The sequence below is a fragment of the Eublepharis macularius genome, chromosome 6 (genome assembly GCF_028583425.1).
Source record: "Eublepharis macularius isolate TG4126 chromosome 6, MPM_Emac_v1.0, whole genome shotgun sequence".
NCBI lineage: Eukaryota > Metazoa > Chordata > Lepidosauria > Squamata > Eublepharidae > Eublepharis > Eublepharis macularius.
In genome coordinates, this window is record NC_072795.1 from 130,577,370 (window position 1) to 130,605,367 (window position 27,998).

The 27,998-nt window shown below is 43.4% G+C and overlaps 1 protein-coding gene across 1 annotated transcript; it reads right to left on the minus strand.

Annotated features, from left to right (window-relative positions):
* Positions 1-189: 189 nt before the first annotated feature.
* On the minus strand, positions 190-27,889 carry HELLS (helicase, lymphoid specific). The gene is made up of 22 exons (XM_054984012.1): positions 27,787-27,889; positions 27,320-27,441; positions 25,111-25,233; positions 23,939-23,992; positions 22,261-22,297; positions 22,115-22,176; positions 21,746-21,790; positions 20,434-20,658; positions 19,049-19,231; positions 16,700-16,843; positions 13,518-13,714; positions 12,837-12,933; positions 12,351-12,512; positions 11,684-11,829; positions 11,255-11,393; positions 10,765-10,848; positions 10,569-10,688; positions 8,817-8,933; positions 7,777-7,936; positions 6,861-6,957; positions 6,617-6,693; positions 190-991 (listed from the first exon to the last, which is right to left on the minus strand). The coding sequence occupies exons 1-22, from the start codon at positions 27,839-27,841 to the stop codon at positions 897-899; spliced, it is 2,541 nt and encodes an 846-aa protein (XP_054839987.1). The 5' UTR covers positions 27,842-27,889; the 3' UTR covers positions 190-896.
* Positions 27,890-27,998: the final 109 nt, after the last annotated feature.

The following is a 27,998-nucleotide window of genomic DNA, read 5'->3' on the forward strand; positions in this document are numbered from 1 at the left end:
TGGAAAACTTGTGTAAAAAAGTCTAGGCAAAGTTCTTACCACGCTTCCCTCAAAGTAAGGTGGAGGGGCTACTAGAGGCAAACTGCTGCTCAGGTGAGACGTGCCCACTAAAATTATACTTCATCAAAGTCTTGCTACAAGGCGTATTGAGAAAAGGACATTACCTCTGTTAATTAATACATACAAGAGTCATCTTTATTGCTTTGCATATCACACCAGAACCAAAATGGATGTCAAGCAACTAACACAGTCAAGACCTCACAGTGCTGTGGAAGGAAAAGCCAAACTTGACTGAATGACTGGTGCAGAGTCCTGGTAGCTTCAGGACCCTGTGGTTCTTAAGTGTTAGAAGAGAAAAATAAACCCCACCAAAATCCAGACTAAAAAAAACACCACAAACACTACTGAACTACAGATCTGTAACGAACTCTGCCGCAGACACACTTCAAAACTAAAATTAATACCTTTAAGCCTAATTCAAATAAGTTCTGTTTAAAGTTACCAAAAACTAAAGTCAAGTCTTGTAAACAAGCACACAGAACATTCTTCTGTCTGCAATGCACTGTCAAAAGGAATTAAAACACCGTTTAAAAAGCAAAATCTTTTCTAGTAAGACTTCCACAGGAAACTGTACAAATTCAGCAGCTTAACGGGTGCTACGAGAGCCAGAAAAATCATGTCAGTTATTTATCAAGAACCCCCCCCCCAAATGCCACTAATCACATATACAAATTTAGCAACATTACATTTTACAGTCTTCCATTATCTCGAGAATACTATAATTGGAGCCAAACTTTTGACAGCGGAAAGCCAAAAGCAACCATCACGTGTCCATCTCTGCAATGTTTTAAGTTCAGGTTAGGAGGACATGTTCTCTGAGTGCAAGGCCTCCTATTTCAAAATATGCTTTCTGTGCCAGCGTCTTCCGCAGTTTCCAATACCTTGAAAACTCCCATTTTTTCTTTAAGCGGTGCAGACATTTTCATTTGATCTAGAAGGAAAAAAAACAACTCTAAAGCAGTGTTACTCACTCCATGGCTCATGGAGAAACACATTTGCAATGATTATCAAAAGAGCCACTCTTACTTCCATCCCCAGCATTAAGGCCTGCACCGCAGGGAGGTCTGCAAGCTTACATGTTCCTCTGGTGACAACTGTGTGAAGGTGGGATCCTACCAAGCAAAGGCCTTTCCCGCTCTCCTGAAATACGTGGCGGGTGTCACGCTAAGGAACAGTGCTCCAAAGAGGGACAGGCGGCATGCGGCTCCTGAGCCACAGAGTAGGATTCCTAGCGCTTGCCAAGCGGTTTTTCGAAAGTGGGCAGGGCCATGTGGTGCTTTTGCCCAGCAGGGCTTCTGATTGGCAGTGCAGATTATTAAAACAGTTGCGTCAGCAGCAGCTGCCACCACAGCACAAAGATCTTACCTTCAGTCACTCACTGAAGCCGTATAAAAGCAAGAAAATCTTTTTGAACAATATGTTCACTTTAAAAGGCATCCTGTTAAGCAGAGCTTGTGCCTGAAATGTCGAAATTAGAGTTACACACAAGCTCACCCCTTGACATTTTGGGGTTGATGCCACCCACCTCTTTTGGAAACTATTTTGTGGCTGACTCTGTGTTGAACAAAAGTCATTTTGTGGTTGCGCCCACCACCCTGTCAGAATTCCAAAGGTACTTGCAGGCTCAGAAAGGTGGAGGAATTCCTGCTCTAACCCCTACACAACACCACCTCTATATGAGCTGATCAACTGGAAGGGAGCATAGTCCTTTTTCTCAAAATTTAGGGAGACTGGGTCCATACTACTGCACTTCATAGTTTAAGGGGCTGAGACTTCCCGCCTGCTGTTTCAGAAACCAGGTATGCAAAATATCCCATTTTTCCCTTTCCTATGCTGGTCAGGAGGCCAAGAGAACCAAGGCAGATTAAGATAAAGAGCTCCTGCAATGTTAGTGAGTACTCCCCAGGTAAAAGCAATATAATTTCCCCTGTAGATTTTGAGCTAAGAATTCAGAGGCATTTATGGCTGAATTTCTTCTACATTATGTAAGGTTGTATAAATCAGAAGAGCTCATAAAAGGAGTTAATTGTGTGCTCTAGTAGTAGATTGATAAGTCAGCTGTTTTAGGGGTGGGGAAAAGCTGAAGGATCCAATTAGCTGTTGGGTATTGTTGGAGGTTGAGAACAGGCAGTGCTACTGTCCTGGATGGCTTTAATACAGATTATAATGAAGATACAATAAAGACCTTAGTCACCATATTGACAGATGAGTTTAATAAATGTGCAGGGAATAGTGTAATCCCAAATCATGGCCTGAAGCAAAGACAATGTTAATATAAGTAGAAAGCCCAGAATCTAATATATATGGAAACCATACAAATCTGAATTGTGTGGCTGTAAGATCCTGACCAGACTCCTAACACAAAGACTGAAGCAAAATATCGGTAACTGCAGACTTGTGCTCAGGCAAGTTTTAGAAAAAGTTGGTCTGGGAGTGCATGTTTGTGAATGCACGCCCTCTAGGGCTGGTCGCTTCAGGTTTCGCTTCGGGTAAAGTTACCCGGAGTGACCCGCTTCGTGTAGCTTCGGAATTTCCCGAAGCGGGGCCAGCAAGATGGCCCCACTTCGGAAATACCAAAGCTAAGCAACCCGAAGTGATTCGTGTTGGTTTGGGTCGCTTCGGAGCGGCTGTGCGAGCAGCTGCGTGAGCGCCGTTTTTGTTTTTAGCACGGGAAGCTTTTACTTGCTGCTGCTGATCTCTATTGCCGGCTGCTTGCAATTGCATGCAGCTGACAATGGAGATCAGCAGCAGCAAGCAAAAGCTTCCCGTGCTGCTAAAAAAAGGGGGGGAACGTTTTGAAGCCTATTCAAGGCTTCCAGCTCCTGCTTTGGAGAGGGGAGGGGGAGGAGTAGTGAGTAACTCACTCTAACCTCCTCCTTCCCCCTCCCATCCCTGAAAAAGTGGCGGGAGCTTTTGCTTGCTGCTGCTGATCTCCATTGCCAATGCAAGCAGCAAGCATCCCTTTACATTTGGAGGGATTCTTTGCACTGTTTGCAGACTTTGCAATGAGTGCAAGGGGGAGGAGGGGTTAGGAGTGGCCAATCCTGCAGTAGCATTCTCCTTCCAGCCCAGCCAATGGGGATTCTCTGGCAGGAGAGTGCCTTTTTTAAAATGCTGCAGTGCAGGGCTATAAATTGGAGGCTTCCGTTTAGGAATCTTCCAATTTACCCTGACATTGAGAGAGCGGCTTGCCTGGACAGAAATTGGAAGAGGAGGACCCTGCTGCGGAGTGCTGCTGACTGGCCCTGCATCTCGCTGGTAAGTGAGTCTCACTGACTCACAAGATTCTTTGATCTTGGGGGAGGGGGTGGTTGGGGGGCAATGGGTTTGGGAAAGGATTTGTTCTAAGTTTGCATTTTATTTTTATTTTTTAAATTTAACAGAGTCTTTCTAGGGGCAGACTCATGCCAAGCCCTGGTGTGTGCCAAGGCTTTGGCCTAGGTGGTGGCGGTGGGGGGTTAACTTGAAGCTGGCCCATTTCCGCTCTGTTTAAAGTTTTTTTTACTGTGCCTGCCTTTCATTTCTACAGTGGGTGGCTTCCCTGGTGTGTGCCAAGGCTCTGGCCTAGTTTTTTACTCTGGTTTCCACACTTTGGGACTGAGGGGTTAGAATTTAGAAGTAGTTTTTAAAGAGTTAATATACTTATTTAATAACCAGTTTCCATTCCGCTCTTTCCTAGAGAATGGGAGACTTGAGAGACTCCTGCTGCTGCTGCTGTGGCTGGTTGAGCATCTCGTCTCCGCAGTCTTGCTGTGGAGGAGGACTTCCCCCGTTGAATTCCTGCCTGTCGCCTAACCATCGCTGGACTGCAGGAGTGGTGACCGAGTCAGTGACTCACAGGGTTTTCTCGGGGGGGGGGGGATTGTCTTGGTGGGCGTGGGGAGGGGAGGATTAGGGGCTTGACTGGGTGGGAGTGAATTTTTTTTAAAAAAATTAATTTTCAGATTTTTTTCTTGATTCATTTTTACTGTTGTTGGTTGGGGGAGGGGGTTTGTACCTGTTTAAAGTATTTTAAGTTTTCTTGGGGGGGGATTGTCTTGGTGGGTGTGGGGAGGGGAGGATTAGGGGCTTGACTGGGTGGGAGTGATTTTTTTAAAAAATTTTTTTTCTAAATTGTGTGTGTGTGTGTAGTTAGGGGGGGAGGAGTTTTTCCTGGTGTGTGTGTGTGTGTCTGTGTGTCTGCCCTCGGTGTTGTGTTCTTGCTGTGTAACTTGAATCACAACAGGAAATAAAGATTTTTTGCATGTAACTGTGTTTTTCAGATTCTCTGGTGTGTAGTGAGTTGTGTTCCTTTGGGGTGGGGGGGAATGGTGTGCTGTGTCACACTACCGTGCCTTTTTTCTGTATTTGAAGGTTGAAAAATAAAGATTTTAAACTTTATTTAGTGTGTGTGTGTGGTTTTGTTCTTTGGTGTTAGGTTAGTTCCCATCATAAGGAACAATGGGGCTGGCTGGCCAGCCCTCTCTGTAGGGGGTGGGGGAATTTTGGGGAGGGTGTCTGTGGTTCAGGTGTGCTTTCACAGGGACAAGCTTGCACTCAGGAGTGTGCCCTCCATTATGGCACTGCTGGGATGTGCATAATTGCCCTGGGAAAGAGAGTTTAAAAGTTCCCATCATAGGGAACAATGGGAGATGGCTGGCCAGCCTGCTCTTGGGGTAAGGGCAAGTGTGGGAATGTTCAGGAGGGTGTCTTTGGGGCTGTGTGGGGCTGTTGGGGGTTTTGGGTTAGGCCCCCCCAAATGGGAGCAGGTTGAGCCTTGGTGGGGTGTGGGAGGACAGGTAGGAGGAGGTCCCCTCAGGGTTGGGGGCATTTTGCCACCCCTAGCCAGACAAGCCTCTTCTTTTTCCTGCCTCATAGGATATAATGGAGAAAAGGAGGGGGGCTAAGGGCAGCTTCTTTGGGAGGCCATAAAATGCCCCCCCCCAAAGTGGGAGCAGGTTGGGCCTTGGGAGGACAGGTAGGAGGAGGTCCCCTCAGGGTTGGTGGCATTTTGCATGCAAAATGCCACCCCTAGCCTGACAAGCCACTTCTCCCCCCCCCATAGGATATAATGGAGAAAAGGAGGGGGGCTAAGGGCAGCTTCTTTGGGAGGCCATAAAATGGCTGCCCAAAGTGGGAGCAGGTTGGGCCTTGGTGGGGTGTGGGAGGACACGTAGGAGGAGGTCCCCTCAAGGTTGGGGGCATTTTGCATGCAAAATACCACCCCTAGCCAGACAAGCCTCTTCATTTCCCCCCCCCCCACAGGAAATAATGGAGAAGGCGAGGATAGGGGCACCTTCTTTGGGGGGGCCATAAAATGCCCCCCCAAAGTGGGAGCTGGTTGAGACTTGGTGGGGGGTGGGAGGAAAGTTAGGAGAAGGGGCCCTGAAAATTGGGTGCATTTTGCTTGCAAAATGCCACCCCTAGCAACCTAGAAAGGTTGCCTGTTTTTCCCATGGGGAATAATGGCGAATGGAGGATGGGGGTACTGTCTTTGGGGGGCCATAACATGGCCCCCCAAAGTCCAAACTTCCAAAACTTGGGGGGTTGTTAGAGAAGAGGTAGGAGAAGGTCCCCACCAAGTTTGGTTTGCCTCGGAAAGAAATTGCCCCTCCCAGGGCACCCGAAAGCTGGAAGTGAAATTGACACCTGAATGTTTCCGAGGCAAACCCGAAGCTTTACGAAGCTGTATTTCCGAAGCTGCTTGCCGCTTCGGAAATACACTTTACCCGAAGCTGTTTCCCGGTTCGGGTAAACCCGAAGCGACCAGGGCTTGCACAGCCCTAACGCCCTCTTTTGCTTTCTCTCTCTCTGTGTATGGATGTCAGAATTATTAGACAGGAGATAGCTTTGCAACCAGGGGCTAAAAAGGAATAATAGCAATAAGATTAGAATGAGGACAGATATTATTGAGTAAATTGAATTAAATGTTTCAGTAAAGTGTCATAATCCATCGAATAAAATTACAACCGCCTTGAAGAATTTCTGCTATCACAATACGTCCACGCTGTTAGAAAGAAAAGGTATTGCTATAGCTTGCTAAAAATGAACAATTAAATCTAATAAATAAAAATTGATGTCGGTACAGAGTTTGAAAACTGAAGGGATACAGGAGGGCTTTGTTGCCAGTTTGTTACTGGATTTATTTTAATAAGGTCGTGGTTTATACCTCCTTGCCCCAAGAAGACACTTAAAAAACCGATCATGTGTAATGGCATCCTTTCTTGGGCAGAGTTAGGAAGTTAAAGCTCTTAACAGTTTCCTTTACACATGGAGTTTTAGATTTCAAATGGACTGTTAGAAAGCAATTCAATGCTAACAGGAGAACCAGTCTGGTATGGTTTAAGAGCGGCAGGACTCTGATCTGGAGAGCTGGGTTTGATTCCCCATTCCTCCATTTGAAGCCAGCTGGGTGACCTTGGGTCAGTCACAGTTCTCTCAGAGCTCTCTCAGCCCCACCCACCTCACAGGGTGATTGTTGTGGGGATAATAACATACTTTGTAAACCTCTCTGAGGGGGTGTTAAGTTGTCCTGAAGGGCGGTATACAAATCAAATATTTATTTATTGTTACTTACCAATAAGGTCACTTCTATCCAGTAGTAGCTCTAAATCTTTGTCAGATATTACTTTCTCTGTAGATCCTTTAACTTCCCTAATAACACAAAAGGCACACGTTTAAAGTAGAGACAAGAAAATCTGTCATCAGAATATCCTTTTTCCGTGCCTCCCCACGTTTTCTATGCAAAGCAGGCACACTCAAAAGAATGTTCTCATATCTCACCACTCAGCCACCTGTCTCAATGTATGAGAGGAACTCACCTGTCATAGTCCCTGGACTGCAGCAGCTCCATTAATTCCTTGGGATCTATGGAGCTCTTTGACTGGTTCACTCCAAATCTGCCCCCTTTAAACTGATCTGGAAGACAGACAAGAACGATTACACTGCTGCATCATATGTTAACTCAGTATTAATGGAGCCACCAATGTCCCCTGCCCATGATCAAAACACACCAAGGACCAGACAGCAGTGTCTGCAACACCTTCCACTTGGGCCTTACATGTAACACCTGGCACACAAAAGCCCAAAATAGATGCATTTGACACACGTGCTCTTGTGAATAAATACATCTTTCCTTTCAGGTTGCAACCACTCCTCCTACAAAGAATCACTCACTTTCCCTTTCCTAGAAGCAAAGAAATAATTCAGCAAACACTTATATTCTGCAGAAGAGACCTTACACATGACCTTACCTGAATTATGGTGACTTGTGGCAAGCTAGCTATCAAAACTCGGTAGGCAGAGAAAAGACCATTTCCAGTGCTCAGTATCATGTGCTAAAGGCTGGGGGGTGGCGGAGTGTCCTCAGGCTCTTCCCAGTGCAGACCAGCATGATCAATTGCTCACAAAGGATTCAAAAGGAGTGCGCCTGTGTTACCTTCTTCTCCTTTACCCCTGCCCCCAAATCATCTCACATCTCTTGGGGAATGTTATTTCTCCAACAGTTCACACCCCCTCCTCTGGAGCTCTCCAAGCTCTTCTCTCTTTCAAAGGGAAGATTTTCAACTTCTCCCCAGATGGCATCAGGACACCTGCGCATCAGCACTGGCAATGCTGCAGCGCATTCGACCCCATCAGAGAAGTTCAGTTGGGCAGATCAGACCACAAAACCACTGGAAGGCCACGGCTGTGAAAAGCAGCAAGACAGATCACTTAAGAGGGGAAGTGCTCACTAACTTTTGTGGATGACCAGTTTCTCCAACTTCCTCTTGGCAGCAGCCCTCTCCACAATCTTCTGATCGATGGTGTTTGCAGTTACAAAACGATACACAACCACCGGCTTTGTCTGGCCAATCCGGTGACAGCGGTCCTGGGCCTGAATATCAGATTGAGGATTCTAAGGCAAAGAAAGGAACGAAAAGGGGCGTAAAAGTTAAGTCATACGGCGAACCCAGGGGTTAACGTCGGATTTGTCCGGTAATGCCAGAAGAGCTCCTGAACAGATTGTCCACTCACTCCTCCTCCCTCCTTCCCCTCCCCTCTTGGGGGAAAAGGTGGGAGAAGCCTAGGAAAGAGCCAACCAGATTTACCCAGGAGTCTGGATCCAGGTTCCATGATGGATCCCGGATTCTCTGATTTGATTTGGGAAAGCCAAATTTAACCAGCCAAAGTCTGGCTAATTCCACCCCCCCCCCCAAACCCAGATCCAGACTGCACACTCCTAAAGCTGAGCCAGATTATTTTATCTGATTTTGAGTTCTGTAGTGTATTTATTGATATAAAATATTTATAAGCCCACCTTTCCCCTGACAAATGACCCAAAGCAAGAAACAGCCAGAAAACAGGTACCAGATATATTAAATATACAACAACCAACATAAAAGCAGTACCAGCAGCCAAAAACCTGGCAAGAGTACAGTAAGAAGCAGAACTGCTTGACTGGACTTTTGATTTCAGAAGCATCAGCTCTTGAACCTGCTGCGAGTTCTGCAAGCTGCACACCCCAGCTTTTGTGAACAAGGGCAGGCATTTCATGGCAGGCTTCAACACAATCCTGCAAGGGGGAAAATACGACTGTGCTGTTTGGGCAGTTGAGACTCATTACTGCATGGCACTTGAAGAAAAACTGCTGCAAGTTTCAGAGATTGATTTTGGGACACTGCCACTAGGAAGAGACTCCTCCCTCCATGCATGAGAACGCTGAAGCTTCCTATGTACATGAGAACTCCTTTGGATTCAGGGCCCACAATGTATGCATACCGGTGTGCAAAACATACCCAGTCACTGTCATAAATGATGACTGTATCAGCAGCCGTCAAATTAATGCCAAGGCCTCCGGCCCGTGTGCTCACCAGGAAGATGAAAACTTCTGGATCTTTGTTAAAGTTGCGCATCTACAAAGGACAGAAACAGCATTTTTAAGGAAAGAGGGTGCTCTCCTCCAAACGACACAATAAAAACCAGTTGGATTGTCTCTGAAACACCCAGAATTTCCGGAGAGGTACATTGTGCTTGTCCCAGTTTTAAGGCAGCATGCCAATAAAGCTTTGTAATTAGAGCCTCAGCTTTCTCCCTTACTACATTTGCAGGACAGCACAAAAGTTATTCCAGCTTTGTTACTCTAACATTGAGGGCTCCCTTCCCACCATCCCCCGAGCATATTTTGATTCATAGCCTTCTTCCTCCTTTTATATTTGGATGGGGAAAAGGTTTCCATGCTGCATGAGCACCTTCTGCTTAAGCCTGGGAAGTCTGGGATCTTGGAAAACAGAAGATTCATTGCGCCCTCTCTTTCAAATGAAGCAGTAGCAAATGCAACCCTTTCAAAACTGAACCTCATTTGGAGAAATCAAAGGGCTACAGAGTTTGATACCTTCACTGCAACCAAAGTGACTTTCACAGCCCGAACTTGTCAGGAGACATCTGGGCCTAACTTGACCACCGAGACCTCACCACACAGCATCTTAGCAGCACATGGTACTATTTAGAACCTCTGGCTTTCCAGTTTGTGCCTCCCAGGGCAAGCGTGTAAGAGTTACTCCAGTTTAAGCCCAGCAAGAATCACGTCACTGTGCTATAATAATGCTCACGTATTTATTTGGAAATGACACTTCTGTGCCACTTCTCCAGGGAACCTGCCTGGGGCTGCTTACAAATTAAAGCATAAATCCCAGGGCTTTTTTTCTGGGGAAAGAGGTGGTGGAACTCAGTGGGTTGCCCTCAGAGAAAATGGTCACATGGCTGGTGGCCCCGCCCCCTGATCTCCAGACAGAGGGGAGTTGAGATTGCCCTCCGCGCCATGGAGCGGAGGGTGATCTAAACTCCCTTCTGTCTGGAGATCAGGGGGCGGGGCCACCAGCCATGTGACCATTTTCAAGAGATTCTGGAACTCCGTTCCACCGCGTTCCAGCTGAAAAAAAGCGCTGATAAATCCTAAATGTTATTAAAACACAGCATTAAACCTCAGTCACAGCATAACAACTTACATCATGGAGCAGCTTAAAAGGAGTATTAAACATTTCTTGGGCTAAAGGCAGATTATGAAACAAAGTTAAAAGATCAACCACTTAAAAGATGGGAGTAAAAAGAAACATTTTAGCCTGGCGCCCAAGCAGCGTAGGTGCCAGGCAAACCTCAAGGGGAAAGAGACGCCACACTGGAGGCGCCAGTGGAGGGGGGGGGCACAGAGAGCAGGGCTTGGGAAGAGCGGGTCTTAAAGGGCAGGCTGGGCAATATGTGATGCAGCCCTTCAAGCACCCTGATCCCTAACCATTTAGGGCCTTAATAATTTAAAGAAACTACACTTTGTATTGTGCCTGGAAGCAGAGAGACAGCCAAGGCAGATTTTTCAGCAGAAGATGCTATGATCCCTGTAACCAACATCTGGCCGTACCTGTAGCCGCTTCACATCTCCAGCAATGGTTCCATGTTTCTACATTACAGACAAAATTATTTGCTGTGGGGTGTAAAGGAATGCCAGAACCACCATGTGAAGCAGCTAAAGCCTTTCGACGGAAGGAGTCACCTACATTTTCTTCTCTCTCTGCGTAGGACATGGATCCATCCAAGCGGCTGAACTGGTAGTCCCTCAGATAGCAGTAGTCCATCAAGATGTCCAGCATTTTGGTCATCTGCGAGAATACCAACACCTACGGAATAAAGATTACTAAATAACTCACACTCAAGGCACCTGAATAATGTGTTGACACTACAAATGAAAAATACCTTGTGCCCTCGCTTCTTTAGTTCTGGCAACATGCGATCCAGGAGCAGGAATTTGCCCGAATTCTTCACTAGATCCTCATCGATCTTGATGGGAGAAAAAACACGCAAACACACATTTAGGTCACACTTATTAACCTGAAACGGCATTAGAGATTATCAGCTTTACACCCGAGGGTGCCAGAACCTAAAGTGCCATTCTGTTTGCTTATTTCTGAATTTTTTTTGTTGCACGCCCCTACATGATTATGCTTTATGGAATATTTATCCAGCTAAACCATTTCACTAACGGACATATCTTTAGTGAGATCAAGGATCTCTCGCCTATGGAACACTACAGTGTTCTTGGTTGCAAAAAAGAGGCACACCCACCTCTCAGTGGTGGTCCAAGAGGTACTTCTTGGCAAATGGATCAGCTCATAGAGAAAAAGTGGAAGAAATACCCTTCAAGTAACAAAGCTTAATATTGACAAGCTTCTTAGTAAGCCATTACCTTAAACTGCTGTGTTGCAGGGTCCAGCGGGTATTCAATAAGGTATGGGTGGTTGCAGCACTTCCTAAGCACCATCATAACGTTCTGCAACTTCAGGTTGATTTCTGAATCCAGAGGCATGTTCATTTCTATCACAGGCCTTGAAAATGACACGTCCGTAAGCATGACACAATAAGAGCAATTCAAACACAGATTGCAACCAATTAATATACAAAAATTAATTAATCACAAGGATTTCTGTAAGAGTTAATAACCAAGCACAGCCCTTCAAGACACACTCTAATTGTTGATATATTGGTTAGCATCTTATTTGTACAAAATTACGTTTTATAAAAACTTTTGTTTCAAAGGCCTCTGTTATTTTTAAATGCTACCACTTTGGGTTCAAAGATCCTCTGCAATTGAACAAAACTCCGTTGAGATAAGCACCTCTCTTTTTCAACATCCTCTTGATTTTTGCTGATTAGTATTTCCAATTTGTCAGGGAAATCCTCTTCACCGAGTTCACGATAGTTAACCAGCTTACGACTTCGACGCTTTGGTCTGCCTTCGTAGTTCAAGTCAACTGCTTGTTCCTGTAGAAAAGAAAAGCGGCTGCCATGGCTGTCTTTTCCCAGGTCCCAGTGGGAAGAAAGCAACCATGACTAGGGCCCATGTCCAAGGAAGTTGAGTGAAAATGACCACTAGGTTTCGACAAGTTTTTATATAGAGGCTGTAGGTCAAAATAGGATTAGGAACAACATTTTCCACCTGTCAAACAGGGTGCCAGGATTTAGTCACTTGCTGCATGGTTAATACCAGAAAACTCTGCATTGACCCCAGAAGGCATACAGGAGACTTACAGCGATCATCTGATAAATGGGACATGCATGATTTGGCGGTGGGGGGCGGGGAAGGCTGCTGAGACTCATGTCTATATCCACAGTAGCTTTGGATCTTATATATGTAAGAATTTATGCTTGAGGTCTACTAGCATTGCAGCATTTTTTGCAAATACACTCAGAAACAAAACGGGCCCCGTTCACAGGACAGAACAGAAGCTGCTCACAACCACAGCTTTTCAGGCCTTGTGGCAGGAAAGCGCCATGGCAAATACCTGGTCATCCCCCAGCAGCTTCCGAATTGTCTTGTTTACAATAGCGGTGTAGAAAGTTTCTTGTTTCTTTACAAGAGGTGCATAGACTACGACTTCACGCTTGGGAGGAACTTCTAAAGCAACATCTGATTTCAGTCTTCTCAGTAAGAAAGGGGTCAAAATCTGGAGTTTAAAGGTAAAAAAAAAATAGGCATTCAACTGGCCCAAGGCCCCCCAGCAAGATCCCAGTCTGACACTGGATACAGAACCCATTTAATAAAAATGTATCATTTTATTCTTAGCCGAATTACTGAGCAAATACACTTTTCTCATAGCTATGCAAGAACACAAAGAGATGGATGCATACTGAGGTACATGGGGACAGACAAGGGTGGGCACGCTCATTTTAGCATACTCTATTGTAAAAAATGTGAGGAAAAAAGCAGAATTCCAGATGACAAAAAAAACCCATGAATGTACTTTCATCTAATCTATGAAAAGCGATACCTGGTGTAGCATGTGCAAGATATTCTGCTCTCTCTCTTTAGCAACAATATCCTCAGCGGTTTCAGAAATACTGGTAATATCAAACCAGGACTCAAAGCTAGAAGGAAAAAAACAGTAATAGAAACCGTTTTTTTAAAACACAAAAATGCGTAAGATGCACGTTTCCCATTTAAGAGATTCTGCTGCAGAGCTGATATATTGTATTCAAATTTGTATACATTGGCTTTTTTAAATCTAATTCTCTGTGCATGCCAACGATACGCTCTAGAAGCTTGCTTCTGCAAGTCAAGACACTGTTTCCCACACTTAAAACATTCTAAGCATAAGCAGTACAATCCTATTGTGAGTAGAAAACTCCTCAGTGCCTTCAGGGTCCTTCATGGTGGAAAGGCGGCTTAGGAATTCTGGGTCATATAAATGACGTTTTCAGCATTCTGTTGTTCCATGCCCGTCAAGAAAGAAGGCACAGGCTGGGGGCAGCATTTCCCTTATGCTAAATGAGGACTCTCTCCCCTATGGAAAGCTAATCACTGGATCCAACTCTGTATGCTTATTTTTTGAACATTCACCGAATGTGTCTGAAAATAAATGCATTTCATTCACATTCTTCTGGGATTGTTTTTCAGCATTCACTGTAAGAGACTGCAGAGCCCAGGTACACAATAACAAATTGCTACTTACCTTCTCAAATCATCAAACACATCAGGCAGCAGGAAGTTCAGGAGGGACCAGAGCTCAGATAAATTGTTTTGCAGAGGGGTGCCAGTTAACAGTAGCTTATTGTCTGTCCTAAACTGTTTTAATTCCTTGATAAGACGACAATTCATATTCTTAATCCTGTGCCCCTCATCCACAACCAAGTACTTCCAGTAGAAGTTCTGGAGAAAAGAAACCTTGGGTTATTTCAAGAGGGTTAAAGCACAAATAAACATTTTTTTCCCTCCCCCAGTTATGTTTTGTGTGTGTTCTGCAAGGAAACCTGGGCGCACGTTTACCAAGGAGATTCGAGTCAAATGCCCACCTGAAGCTAAGATGGGACGCATAAAATCTTGCAGGTGACCCAAAAAAACCTGCAGTTTTTTCTTTAGAGAAAAGTTTTTAAAAAGTCAAAAACGAGATGGTTTAAGTTTCCAGAACTACATACGAAAACTAGAGGTTAAAGCAACCGCCCTTTTTGGAAATGTGACTCAACAGAGAAAATTCCTCCCTAAGGTCTAGTAACTTGGAAGGGACCTAAGCCAGCAGGGTAAAAAGATAAAAAAACCCAACTTATTCAAGCCACATGTAATTAACATGAGATTCTGTCACAAGATGTACCGAGTTGACTACCATTATTTTACATGGCTTTAAATATAGATTAGACAAGTTCCTGGAAGACTCATCATCACTGTTTGGCACAAGGGCTTAAACAATCTCCATTTTCAGAGGTTACATGTCATGGAATTACAGGTGGCAGAAGTCAACACAAGGACTGGCTACAGCCTCAAAAGCCCCGCTGACAGCTGCTTGGGGAAAAAGGATACTGCACTAGAAAGAATCAGCCCAAAGTTCTGCAGGACGGAAATGTTGAAACTCCAGGGGAGAAAAAAAATTTGCAATCCTTAAACCAACACATCTTTGACTAACTGAAAAGCATAAATGCATCATTTATATCTTGGTTAACATAAAATTGTACTATTTGGCATGCTTATGGCATGTAAAAGTATAAATATCTTCATTTTGTATAATAAAAATTGCAAGTAGGCTAAATTGTTAAGAGTTGTTGATTAATGCACCTTTGAGTGGCGCCCTCAAGTCATAGCTGACTTATGGCGACCCCTGGTGGGGTTTTCATGCCAAGAGACTAACAGAGTTGGTTAGCCATTTCCTGCCTCTGCAACCCTGGTCTTTGTGGGAGATCTCCCATCCAATTACTAAGCAAGGCTGACCTTGCTTAGCTTCTGAGATCTGACGAGATCAGGCTCACCTGGGCTATCCAGGTCAGGGCTTGAGGCACCTTTACTGTATCCAAAATAGCTTTAATTTTTGCCATTTGAAAGGCAGGGGAAAAATCAGTGTCGAAGACAGAGAAAGTAAAAAGGGTCATCAGGAAACACACTGCCCTTCTGTTCCCCCCCCCTCCACCTTTCAGATATCTAACCAGCACAAGCTTTATTTATGCTTGCTTTCATAAGGAGAAAATGCAGGAATGTGCCAAAAAGCACCTAACTTGAGACCACAAGCAAATGGACTTTTAAAACACTGAAGGGCAGAGAATGAACATGACCTAAGTAAAACATATTAAGAAAATCTACAGGAGTGTCTCCTTGCAATTCTGAGGGGGTTGCTCATCACCTGAAAGCAAGGTGACCACAATAGTTCCACGCTGCCACCACGTTATACCCCCTCTCACTGGAAACCCACAATTCCTGTCCACACGTGTGGAAAAGGCCATTTTACGGTTAAAAGAGTGTTGTTACTTAGACCACTCAGTCACAAGAATAGAAAGGTCAGAGAGAGATCAGTCTGGTAGCTTAGTCTGTAAGGAAATGAAACTTGTATCTACAACAACTAAGAGAAAATCAATTAACTGCGCATGTCTGCTTTGTGGTTTTTAGCTTTAAAAGCTCTGCTAGTCATAAAGTAACTGGTGCATGTGCACAGACATGCCTATTTTTTTTTTAACTAAACGGCCAATGGTATGTTTTGATCAACATCGTATGGAGATGGGGTGGTAAAAACAAACTGGTCTGTGAAAATGCCCCATTTCTCTGCAAGTGGCAGGCTCCTTTAACTTTTATCTTTATAGTCCAGTAAGTTATTTTGCTCTAATTGATGGGGAAAAAATATAAAACCTTGCATACCTTATTTGATTGGATAATTTCAATGTTTTTCTTTTATCATTATACACCCAAGGGTGATTTTATAACTTTTTAGCTGTTACATCTAGAGCAATCTGTCTTTAAGTAGGGATGAATTACTCTAAACAAAAATGATCTTGGATAGTTTTCTCTTCAAGTAAAGCGCCTTGTTTCTGTTTTTTTTTTTTTTTAAAAAGCTCTGCTAGTGTTATCAAAATAACTTATTGTCTGCACTCATTGTATGTAATCTGCTTTTATATCTTTCGGGGAACATGTAACACATACAAACCAGCACAGCATGCAGAAAATATTAAAAACTGTAGCCAGAGCAATCTCAACAGAACATTTAATCAGCTCAGCAACTCTGAATTATATACATATGAAGGTTGCCTGCTTCTAACTGGCTTGGAAAGAGAGAGGGGCCATGCAGTGCCAACTGGGAGTTACAGGACAACTGCTGTGTCACATGTGGTTAGAGACTTGTTAGGAAAGGTGGTCAAGGTGGAAAGGAATGTTGTACTAGATTAAAAGAACAGCGACCCAACAGCCCATGGCAGTTACACTGTACTGCGACTGGGAAGGATCCTAAAAAAATCCTGACAAATAAGGTCTGGAAAAAATAGAGGAGCAGTATGACCAAAGCACAGTTCGCAGCCGCTTGGAACAAATGTCACCAGAACTGTAAACATAATCCTTATATAGACCAGTTGGAAGGAATCTAAACTTAATGCAATTTTGCTGCTTGAAGAATGTTTAAGGTACTGGAAAATATAAACTGGTCCTGTACGAATCTAAAACTCTTTACCATAAACTCTGATAAACTGAATCAAAGTTATATGCCAATAAAGGCTAACTTGACTTGACTTGAATCAAAGCACTACTTAAAATGCATGTATCCAAAGCAAAAATGAACCTCGTGTTAAGAATTACACATTCCACAGCACAAAAGATTTTAGCACACATCTGGTATTCCACCAGGGATCCCACTCGGCTGTATGGTTTAGACCACATTTTCTTACACACCTGCAGAGCATGCCTGTCCCTCATGGCTATTTCAAAAGAAGTAATAACCACAGGATGAACGTTCAGAGAACCATGCTTCTTCCGAATTTTATGAACCCGCGTCCGTCGTTCTTGCTGGGTGCCATGATACAACATGATAGGAACCTTTTAAAAATATTAAAACAATGATTTACAATATAATGCAAGTCACAAGAGTCCTTTGTTATAGTATAAGGTATTCAGGATTATTCATAAGCCTGGATGCAAACTGATATTTTAAAACACATGAAGTTGTATTGTCGAAGGCTTTCACGGCCGGAGAACGATGGTTGTTGTGGGTTTTCCGGGCTGTATTGCCGTGGTCTTGGCATTGTAGTTCCTGACGTCCTGATCTGAGAGATCTCTGTCTTTTGGTGCTACACCTCTGAAGATGCCAGCCACAGCTGCTGGTGAAACGTCAGGAACTACAATGCCAAGACCACGGCGATACAGCCTGGAAAACCCACAACAACCAACATGAAGTTGTCTTATGCTGAATTGGACCATTGGTCCATCGTGATTAGTATTGTCTACTCAGACTGGCAGCTGCTCTCCAGGGTCTCAAGCAGGGGTATTTCACATCACCGACTATGTCAAGCAGATGCTTCACCATTAAGCCACAGTCCCTCCTCCTCCTCCTCCAAACGAAGATCCCAACAAATAACAGAGAATGCAAATATAAATTTATAAATACCAACATTCAAGTGTTCAAAGTGACCATGTGCTTATATAAAGACTCATAAATATTTTAAAATTCATACGAAATTCAATAAACATTCCAAAGTATGCAGTGCTGACCATATAACAATCAGTGATACACACGTTACAAATTCATAAGCAATATCTAATAGCTATCGGCCGTGCACAAATGATAGATGCTTCACACACAATCTTGAAAATAACATAGTCTCTTCTCCTCCTTTAGGTGCACTGAAGGGAAATGCCCCAGAAAGAACACCTGTAATCAAGGTAAGTCTCTGACAGTAACCATACAGTCTATAATCCTGCTGTCTTCTCTTTTACAGGGAGGACCGCAAACACCGGGGGGGGGGGGGGGGGGAGAAACGACAGAAGATGCTGAAACTCCCCAGCCCAACAAGGGGACGCCTATTTAGACCTCATGTTTCACGAATGAACTTCTTCAGGGGCAACGCACTTGGTCCAACCAAACTTTCTCGCACTCCATATACAAATTTTATGCAAATCTCAATGGCAGCACACTCCAGTCCACGGCACGTGGGCACTTTGAACACTTGAATGTTGGTATTTATAAATTTATATTTACATTATTCTCTTTGTTATTCACTGGGATCTCTGATGTTTTTATCCCTATGGTTGTGGGTTGCCCACTCCTTGGATTTGTTACATTGACACCACTCGTGCCATAGTTTGAGCAACTTCTCTACCTCCAAAGGCACAGATATTCCCTTGGACACGCTCTCTAGGAGCTAGATTCATTACAGTAAGTAGAAGTGTGCTTTCGCATACATCTAGTATCCTGCTCAGGTTTTAAACATGCAAGGCATGGAGCCACAGTAACTAATGACTCAACAGAAACTTGGACACAAGTTGTTCAGAGTCTATTCTACAGTCTACCCCTGTGAACAAAACAGTGTGCAGAAAGACTCCCAAACTGTTTTCTAATGTTGCCACCTGATAAACCATAGGAATTTTAACCATTTAGTTGATTAACAACTTGCACACACACAACAGTTTTGAAGAAAATGCAAACTATTTTGATTATGCACACATATCATGCCAGATGCCTGCCACCTGCAGTTTTAACTGGTTTTTAAAGCTAGCTATATTTAGAAAGCATTGGTTGATTAACAAGAAGCACCTTTTTTTTTTTTTAGTATATCAGAAGTTTTAAAATGATTAACATCCACAACATTGCAGTTGAAGTCAGCATCCCAATAATCTCACTGGCCATAATGGACAAGATACGGGCACCCCACACCGCAGAACAAAGTATTCTGAGACCTCAAACTGAGTTTACCACACTCCAAAGACTAACTTAAGCAAGACAGCTGTCCCTAGGGAGCCATCACTGGTACACCCTCCGCAGCACACCACAGCCACATCCCCTTAGGCGCCAGCTTTGTCCGAAGTGCAGGGCTTTGTGTGAACGACCAAGGCTTTCTGAAATCTTAATGGTATAAAAGCTCCACGTGGCTCACCGAGGCCACCCCTCCTCCTGAAATATGCACTGGCAGGTCAGAAGGAGGCGAGGGAAGGGACAGCACAAAAGGGTCTCCTCTCTTTTCCCACTCTCTAATACTTGCAAACATTACGGAAATAAAACCTTTGTAAAAATAAAAGACGTTTTACCTCAGGAGCAAATCTTTTGAATTCTGCCATCCAGTTAGGAAGCGTAGACAGAGGCCCGCACACCAGGAATGGTCCAGTGACTCCCCTCTCTACCATCAAGGCTATAGCGGCAATACACTGGATTGTCTTTCCTAAACCCATTTCATCAGCCAAAATACCATTAATGCCGTTCTCCCAGAGCATCTGCGCACAAGAGGAGGGGGAAAAAACCCACTTTATTTGCATATATTGTTATTCGAAACCCTTAACATTTATAATCCACTTAACACCTTTTACACTCTGGGATCATTCCTCTCTCCTGGGCACTTCCTCCATTGCCACGACAAAAAACAGTGGATTGATTTGGATCCAGCTGGAGGCTGTGGGGAAGCCAGAAGCGATGCCACTCATCTCCCATGCTGCTGTGGTGCCCTGTCTAGAGTAGCCCCATGGGTAGGGGGTACTGATGCATCAGAATTTATAGCTACTTGTTTGCCTTCCTCTTCTGCCTACTCAATACTTAAAACTGCAGATGATGAAGAGGGAACAATGGCTCTTACCAAGGGCCTGCCATTCAGACTTCGTCCCAAACCATAGGTCAGCTCTTACCCACAGTTTAGCTCAATCTGAAGTGCGTCAAAACATTCTAGCAAATCAGGGATATTTTGGCACAGTAGCAGCTAGGCTGTGTTACACTCAATGCTCACTAAGCCCTGTGTGAAATCAGTGTAACGATAGCTGAGCAGTTAAGGAGGCTACATGAATCTCTCTTACCCTAAATGAGAAGGGACTCACCAGTATCCCAATAGAGGGAGGCACTAAAATCAGAAGTCACCACCCCAATTGTCCAAGGCAGAAAAGTTGGCAAAGTAAAAAAAGTTCCTGAATTGCTCATTTAGCAAGGTCATTACTAGAGATGGGCATGAACCAAAATACCCACATTACTAGAGATGGGCATGAACCAAAATACAAATCAATATTCATGATGAACCAAGTCGGTTCGTGGTTCACGAACCAGTAGTTCGTCAGATCCCATTTCTGATGAACCACCACAAACTTTAGGCTGGTTTCCTAGGCAACAGGGGATGGACTTCCTCCGCACCTTCTGCTGGCCCGAAAAGTGATGATTTTCTGACCTGGGTGTGACGTTTTCACGAACCAAACGAACTGGTTCGCGAACTGGGGGGGGGGGGGTTCGTGAAAGTTCGCGGTTCATGAAATTTGACGAACCACATATTTCGGGTTTTTTGCCGGTTCATGTCCATCTCTAGTTATTACTTGTAGGTGAAATAGGATGCCTTATAATAGAACCAACGTTTTTAACAAAAAGAGTTTGACTAGCGAAAAGAAAATTCCATTAACACTAACACCTCTCAAAGATTTTAGAGTAAAGTGAAAAGCCATACCCTCAGCCATTCCATGCCTTCCACTTGATACCATCTCATTATTCCTCCAGTGAAGAGCTTTGGCTGCTGAAAAGGTACTGGCTGACCATTAAACTTTCGTACTGGGTCAATGAAATGTTTGGCACTGTGACGCATTGCCTGTGCCAACCTGTCCTTAATAATGCTATTTGCATCCCCGTTATTCTGGAATTCTTCTGCAACCAGTTTCAGAGAAGAGCTTTCATTCTATAGGAGAAAATTTAGAGACAATGGGTTACTCGGGCCACACACTGAGCTTTTTATTCTCTGCTATTACTTTAAAAAAAGCTACTTTAGTACCTATAGTCAAAGCCTAACCGAGTACACACTGCACAAAAACAAACCATAGAACTTTATTCAAAGCTCAAGTTACTTGGAACACAAGTATAACCACATGCATTCCTCATGTCTATTTTACTGTACAGGTAGCTAATTTATAATGCTATTCAAATATCATTACTTGATGCTTCTTGAATGCAGTGGCATTCACTGCATTGTATGTTTCCTTTTTAAAATCATGTTGGTGCCCAAGAAATGCAACAAATGAAAGCAAGGATCAAAATGGAGAGATGCCTTATTTATGTAACTCTTCCTCATTCCTTAATATACCAACACATGCACATAGCAGAGTAACAAACATCCTTCTAAAAAAAGATAACTGTGGTCCTAATGCAATTACCACTGCTTTCAAATGGTGCAACTTTTTAAATTAGTCCTCTGGATTAAAAACATGGCCTTTAAGGTGCTACAAGACTCTATGCTGTTATCACTGACACAAACATAAATGGCTACCACTATGTAAATTTATTCACCTCAAGAACTTTTGTTGAGCAGACAACCAGAATGTCATTGGACAGTCGATATAATTACCCTATTAACATTTTAATCACATGTGCCCAGAAGCGCATATTCCTATATTCAGGGGCACTATCAAATACCCAGGCCTGACCCGGACAGCCCTGGCTAGCCCAATTTCATCAGATCTTGGAAGCTAAGCAGGGTCAGCCCTGGTTAGTACTTGGACAGGAGACCAACAAGCAAGTTCAGGGTATCTACACAGAGGCAAACAACTGGTAAACCACCTCTGTCCAACTCTTGCCTTGAAAACCCTAGCATCAAGTCATAACTAGTCTTCATAATTGTTAAAAGAAATTTCAGAAAGAGAAATAGGGTTTGTATGATAAACTTGGTCTATGTTCACAAAAAACGATTGACAATAATCTGATGAAATACATAAGATTAAATACATACACAACCAGAATTTACAAACAGGATTTAAATTAAGTCAACATACCTGATTCTCTTCAACTTTACTTTTTTTGGCAGCTGACAAGATTTCCTTGCAAAAAACACACAGGAAAAACTCCTCAGTACAGAAGTTAGACAACGTGAAACTTAGTAGAAATAATTCTACAGCACTTAGTACATTCCAGAGGAGAAACACATAATTAAACACTATAAATACTTGGGGTTGGATCCTACAGTAAGTTTCCAATAATGAATGGGTGCGTGATTTTCTAACTCTCTTCTCCATCCCCCCATCTTGTCACCCCCACACTTGCTTTTCAGTGCAGAACAAATTTGACTCTTCATTTCTGCCCCCACCCCAAAGCATCTTCCAACTCTCATTTTTACCCTCTCTTTGGTAGAAATACAACTTTACCTCCTTAGACATGACATCAGAAATATTGTACATTCCATCTTCTCTGGCTCTCTTTCTTGCAGCTATAACAAAATATTAGCAATTTCAGCAGCTAAATGTATAAGGATATGCACAGCAGATCATTTGTTAGGTGTTTTAAGACTTACCCCGTTTGCCTTCTTTTTCACCAGTAAGTTTTTCATTCTATAAATCAGAGTATTTCAGAGGGGAAAAATTAGCTCGCTCATACGGTGTTTACACATAAAACTGATACTTGAATTTACTAATGTGAACAATTCTCAGACTTTTTATATCCTTCAGAAACTTATTTTAAGATCTTCGCCATGAATTTATTTCCAAAGCTGCTTTTAAAGGAGCAGAGAGTACAACTGGTACTATGCTTTTTTTAAATTAGCAATGCTCCCTTGAAGCATGCCATTTAAGTAGCTGTATCCACTTACAGCGGCCACAACCTATACAGGCCATCTGAATGCATGTCAAAATTTTGACCCACAAAAGCTTATGCCTGAGTAAGTATTGTTAGTCTTTAGTGTGCCACTAAATTCCTGTTTCATTATCCTTTGGAAATGTTGTACAGACCAACACTGCTTAATATGGATTTCACCCCTTCATATATAAACACAGCAGTGTTTTGCCTGTATATGGACACCTTTCAGTGCCCCATATACCCCCTAGCAACAGTAACCACACCCCGAGAAGTCCCAAGGGTGGGGTAGCCCTGTGGAACAAAACTCTATGCAACACAAGTGTCACTAGAAGATACTATCATCTCTCTCTCTCTCTCTCTCTCTCTCTCTCTCTCTCTCTCTCACACACACACACACACACACACTACTGATGCACACATTCGTATTATTTTATTTTACTTGATTTTATTTATGCCTTTTATACTTCACCTTTCTCCCCAATGGGAATCCAGTGTGGCTTATATCATTCTCCTGTCCCCCATTTTATCCTCACAACAACCCTGTGAGGTCAGTTAAGCTGAGTTTGTGCGACTAGCCTAACATAACACAACAAGCTTCCATGGCAGAGTGGGGATTTGAACCTGGGCCTCCCACATCCTAGTCTGACACTCTAACCACTACACCACTCCCATTTCTGCTCTCCACTCATGCATAAATAGTAAACAGCCTGTTTTTTTTCCTGCTAAAGCTTTTTAAAACCGAGGGGGGAAGTCTTTCCCAGCATTGGCATTATCTTTTTCATTTGTCTGAAGATAACCCTTGTATTTGAATGAAAGGAAATACCCTCTTCCTTTGCATTGTCCCAGTAAATTGCATTTGTGCCATTGATAACATCAACATAATTGAAGTAATGGACATGTTCTGACTGCAGCACAACACAACTGACAAAAGTTTTTCCACTGCTCCCTCCATTAGCATTTGAAAAAAAAAATCCTGAGATTTTCTCTCCCCTCCTCCAAAACACTAAGAGTCCAGTTAGTCTTCTTAAGGTAGACAATACCCAGCATCTTCCTGTAATTAACATTACCAAAGGATTCAAGTATTGCAGTTTTTTGGAGCAGCTGTATGCAAATGCCGGGTTTTAAAATTAAACATTGTGTTATTCTTCTGCAGCACTTTGCATGCACTTAATTTTTTTAAAAATGTGGTGGAGAACCATTAGGGCAGCATGAGAATGTGTGCGCATGGAGATGCCAAGATGTGATCAGCATCTGGTGTAAAAGGGAAACTACAACTAAAAACAATGGGAAAAAAACCAGATTCTCCTGAGGAATATGTTGCAAGAGCAACATAGAAACATTGTACTAATTTACAGAAAGCGTTCATCTTATATTTATCTAATATTAAAGTCATTTACCTTTGCAGTTTTTAACAATTCTTTTTTTTCTAGTTTTTCTTTTTTTCGTTGCTCCTAAAAAAAGGAAGAAAGGAAATGACCACAAGCCTCTGGCTTGACCACAAAACCACAATGACCACAAGCCTACGAAACTTTGTGAGAGTTGATTTCCACACCTGCTATTTCTTAAAAACATATTCAGGCCTCACCACATACTCAATATTATGTTGCTGCTTTCAGTGTGGGGTGGTGGGGGGGAAGCCTTCTACCAGCAAAAGTATGCAATATTCACAACTAAATGCTTTCTGCTCATTTCTAACTCAATTCACCAAGCTTTTATGCTAAAGTTTTAAGCATGTAATAATATAACCATCAACTACAATTGTCCTAAATCGGTAACATATTAAAAGTTCTGGAAACATCTTAAAGCTTCATTACAAAAAGCTGAGTGGTTAAGTAGAAAGGGCAGTCTCTAAAAGCAAATCTACAATGTTGGGGTAACTTCCAAAGAGGCACTATGTTGGAAAGTACCAATCAAACATTTGCCTGTGATACTACTTCAACCAAGACCTTATTGGAAGCTCTGAGACAGATGGGTCTATATGGAAGCAGAAATACGGGTAAGGTACCCTGGACTCAAACAATATACAGCTTTAAAGAGCAAAACTGAACCTGGAAACATAACTGGGGAACTTGCTGCTGCACCTAATGGGAAATGGATCAGAAAGTTTCAAACTAACTGAAGCTTCCAGGCAGTTTTCAAGAACAGCCGAACTTCAGCAGCCTTATCTGGAAGGCTCCAAAGCACGTATTATGGTGGCCATATATTTATTTCAGTAGAAGACACAGCTAGAAAATCAGCCAAAACCGATGAAAGACTGATAAATGGAATTATGACTCATAAAACACAAGGAGCACTTGATCTCCCCCCCCCTTCAAGCCATTAAAGCTCCACAATCTGGGAGGTTGTAACTCTGGGGGACTGATTTGAAAGGCACACTACGCATTCAAAGAACAATGGTGAATATGCTTGAATTCACACCTGACTAAAAGCGTGTCAGATATCATTCAGATTTTCTATCACAATCACAATGAAGCTTTCGAGCATCTCTGTGCGAACTCAACTCCGTTGCAGTCCTCATTCAGCTGAGACACAGAGGTCTAACTTCTGAGCTTTAACAGAGCACGCTTACCTCCAGCTGCTGCTGTTCCATTTTGGTCAGCAAGAACTTTGAGTAGATATTGCTTTTTTCAAGCAAGTGCTGAAGCCTCTTATAGCGCATTTCACTTGAGTCTCTGTCCCAGGACATGCGAGCCTGGGAAGCAATGTAAGAAACCGCAGCCTATCAATTTCAACTGAGCATACATATCTGCAATAGAGTGTGGCATTTACAACCACTGAAATTAACAAATTTTGCAGTGAAGATTAAGTGGAAATTTAAGCACCTCAACTTCCATAGGAGATGATTTCCACCAATTCTCTCTTCCCATTGTGCCCCCCCCCACTTGCTGTTCATGATGGTCCTTCAAATCCCTGGAGCTTAGTGGACAGCTTTTGGAAAGGTTAGGTAGGAAAATCTCACCCTCCCATCTAATTGTTACAAAGCCTCTTGAGCTCACTCCATTTCCTTCTGTTATCCTCTAAACCAGGGGTGGGCAATTGTTTCGGCTCAGGGGCCACTTTGTGGGAGCGGAGGTTAGCGGAGGGCCGCACTTTTTAAAATGATTGCATTCATTAGTTAACTTTGCATTTCAGAAAAGGTATAAATTGTATCATAAAAATCAATCAATATAAATTAAATAAAATAGTGATAGTTTTATTCAATTTATTTATTCTGCTAATTTCATATCATCTATAGCTGCAAGCACATTTAATTTTAGAATCAGTTTAATGAGACAAATGTAGGAATGAAGGAAATCTCGGTTCAAGGCAGATTTTTTGACTGTCTTGGCGGGCCACAAAAAACTCTGTAGCAGGCCGCATGTGGCCCACAGGCCGCAATTTGCCCACCCCTGCTCTAAACAGCATTTATTTATTTATTTGATTTATACTCCGCCCTCCCCAAAAGTAGGCTCAGGGCAGCTCATAACATCCATGCAATACAAAAGTTAATCGTAAAAACTATAAAATCAGTAATAATTTAAAGCCATCATTAAAACAGTCTAGGTGCCTTCTATATATGGCTCTTAGATAGACAGTTGGGCATAACACATGTTATGACTGAGGGCAGTCACGGAAAAGGGGCGGTCTTAGCTGGAAGGGGAAAGGAAATCCGCATGTATTAGTCAACCTTAAAATACACTTGTCTGCTAAAAATATTTTATTATTTTCATTGTTCTATTAGAATACTTTTTAGCTACATTACCACCATTCAGCAGTCTTGAGTTTAAAGTGAGATTACACTAAGTATTTAATGCATGAAGAGTACTAATAAAGCAATTACAGACTCCCTAACTTTCAAGTACATAAGCACAAAACCCCCAGGAATTCACATACTAAGGAATTTCCAGAACATCCACACAGATTGTTGCATGTGATTATTAGATTTGCAAAGTATGAAAATATGCACACGGCAAGCTGAGAAGATCCAACTAGCTGCTCCTTCATAATTTGTGTAAAAACAGTGGAGGACAAAGCGCATACAGTCAACACACAATAGACATAACCAAAAGAGGAAAAAAGATGGCAACAATATGAAAACAACACCGAAACAACTTCAGAGCAATATGAACAAGTCAATGTCCTTCCAAAAACCTTTGACCTGAAGCTGCATGAGAGGCTTTTGCACCACTGGTATATTGTTTACAGCTATATTAGCCTGTCTGTAGCAGTAAAAAAGATCGAGAGTCCAGTATCACCTCTAAGAGTAACACAATTTGTGGTAGGGTATGAGCTTTCATGAGTCACAGCTCACTTCTTCAGATACTGTTCCACAGATGTTGATTATTGATGAAGACGCCACTGGAGTCCTCCTTTGTTTCGTTCATAGATCCAGAGGAGTTAGCAGTGTTAGTTTGTAGGAGCCAAAGGAACAAAGGAGCCAAGAGTCCAGTAGCACCTTTAAGACTAACCAACTTTACTGTAGCATAAGCTTTTGAGAATCACAGTTCTCTTTGTCAGATGCATCTGACAAAGAGAGCTGTGGTTCTCAAAAGCTTATGCTATAATAAAGCTGTTTAGTCTTAAAGGTGCTACTGGACTCTTGGCTCCTTTGTTCCGTTACAACAGATTAACATGGCAACCCCTCTGGAAATGCTGATCCTGGGCCTTGCGATGAATGGGCTTCATTTTCCCGCTGCATGGTTGCTGCCTAATCTCATTACGGTGTGCTTCAGTGGAAAAGAAAAAGCAAGCACCCGGGGGCTTCTCGCACAGACTCAGACCCGGGAGGGAGGGACTACCTTCTCCATGATCTGCCTCTCCTCCTCCATCCCTTCAGCCTCCAGCTGCTCCTCCTCCTGCTGCATGGTCTGCGTGATCACGGAGGCTCCCATTCCTTCGCTTTCTTCTCCCTCCAAGAGCCCTAGAACCAAAGCACAAAAGGAGCTCATTCATTCTGCCACACAAGGCCCCTGCAGAGGAGGCCAAGCCAGGGAGCCCACCCGGTCAGGAAGCCCTCTCTCGTCCCCTCCCTCCCCTTTCCTTGCTTGATATCCAATCGGGAAAGTTTTTTTGGCCTCTCGCCCGAGCCCCTCAGAGGCCCCCCCTCTCCCTTTTCCCTTCATATCCGACCAAAAGGGCCACTTTTCTCGCTCCGGGAGAGCAGGAATCAAGGCAGCGCTCTGTACATGCCCCGGGGCACTCTTGTGGAAAGAAAAGCCTCTTCACATGCCCGGGAGCACTCGGGGTTCTTCTCCTCCCGACTTACCCGAGTCGCTCCCGCTGGCCGAATGGCCGCCGCCGCTGCTGTTCTCCACCGGCATGGCTCCCCGTCCCTCACCACAGCCCAGGCAGCCCGCGAGCGAAATCGCCCACTTCCTCCGGCGCGAAAACCGCGCGCTTTCCCAGCCTCGCGAGAAAAAAGGCGGCTCCTGGCCAGGGCGAGATCTGCCCGCCGGCCGCTCAGCCAATCCGGGAGCG

Bases quoted from the DNA above. Each gene is read 5' to 3' on its own strand.
- HELLS (XM_054984012.1), bottom strand. From the start codon at position 27,841: ATGCCGGTGGAGAACAGCAGCGGCGGCGGCCATTCGGCCAGCGGGAGC. The intron at 8,934-10,568 runs GTAGGTGACTCC...TGTCCTTTGTAG, and splicing joins ACGCAGAGAGAGAAGAAAAT to ATGCGCAACTTTAACAAAGA. The intron at 992-6,616 runs GTAAGTAACAAT...TTTTCCTTCTAG, and splicing joins GGATAGAAGTGACCTTATTG to ATCAAATGAAAATGTCTGCA.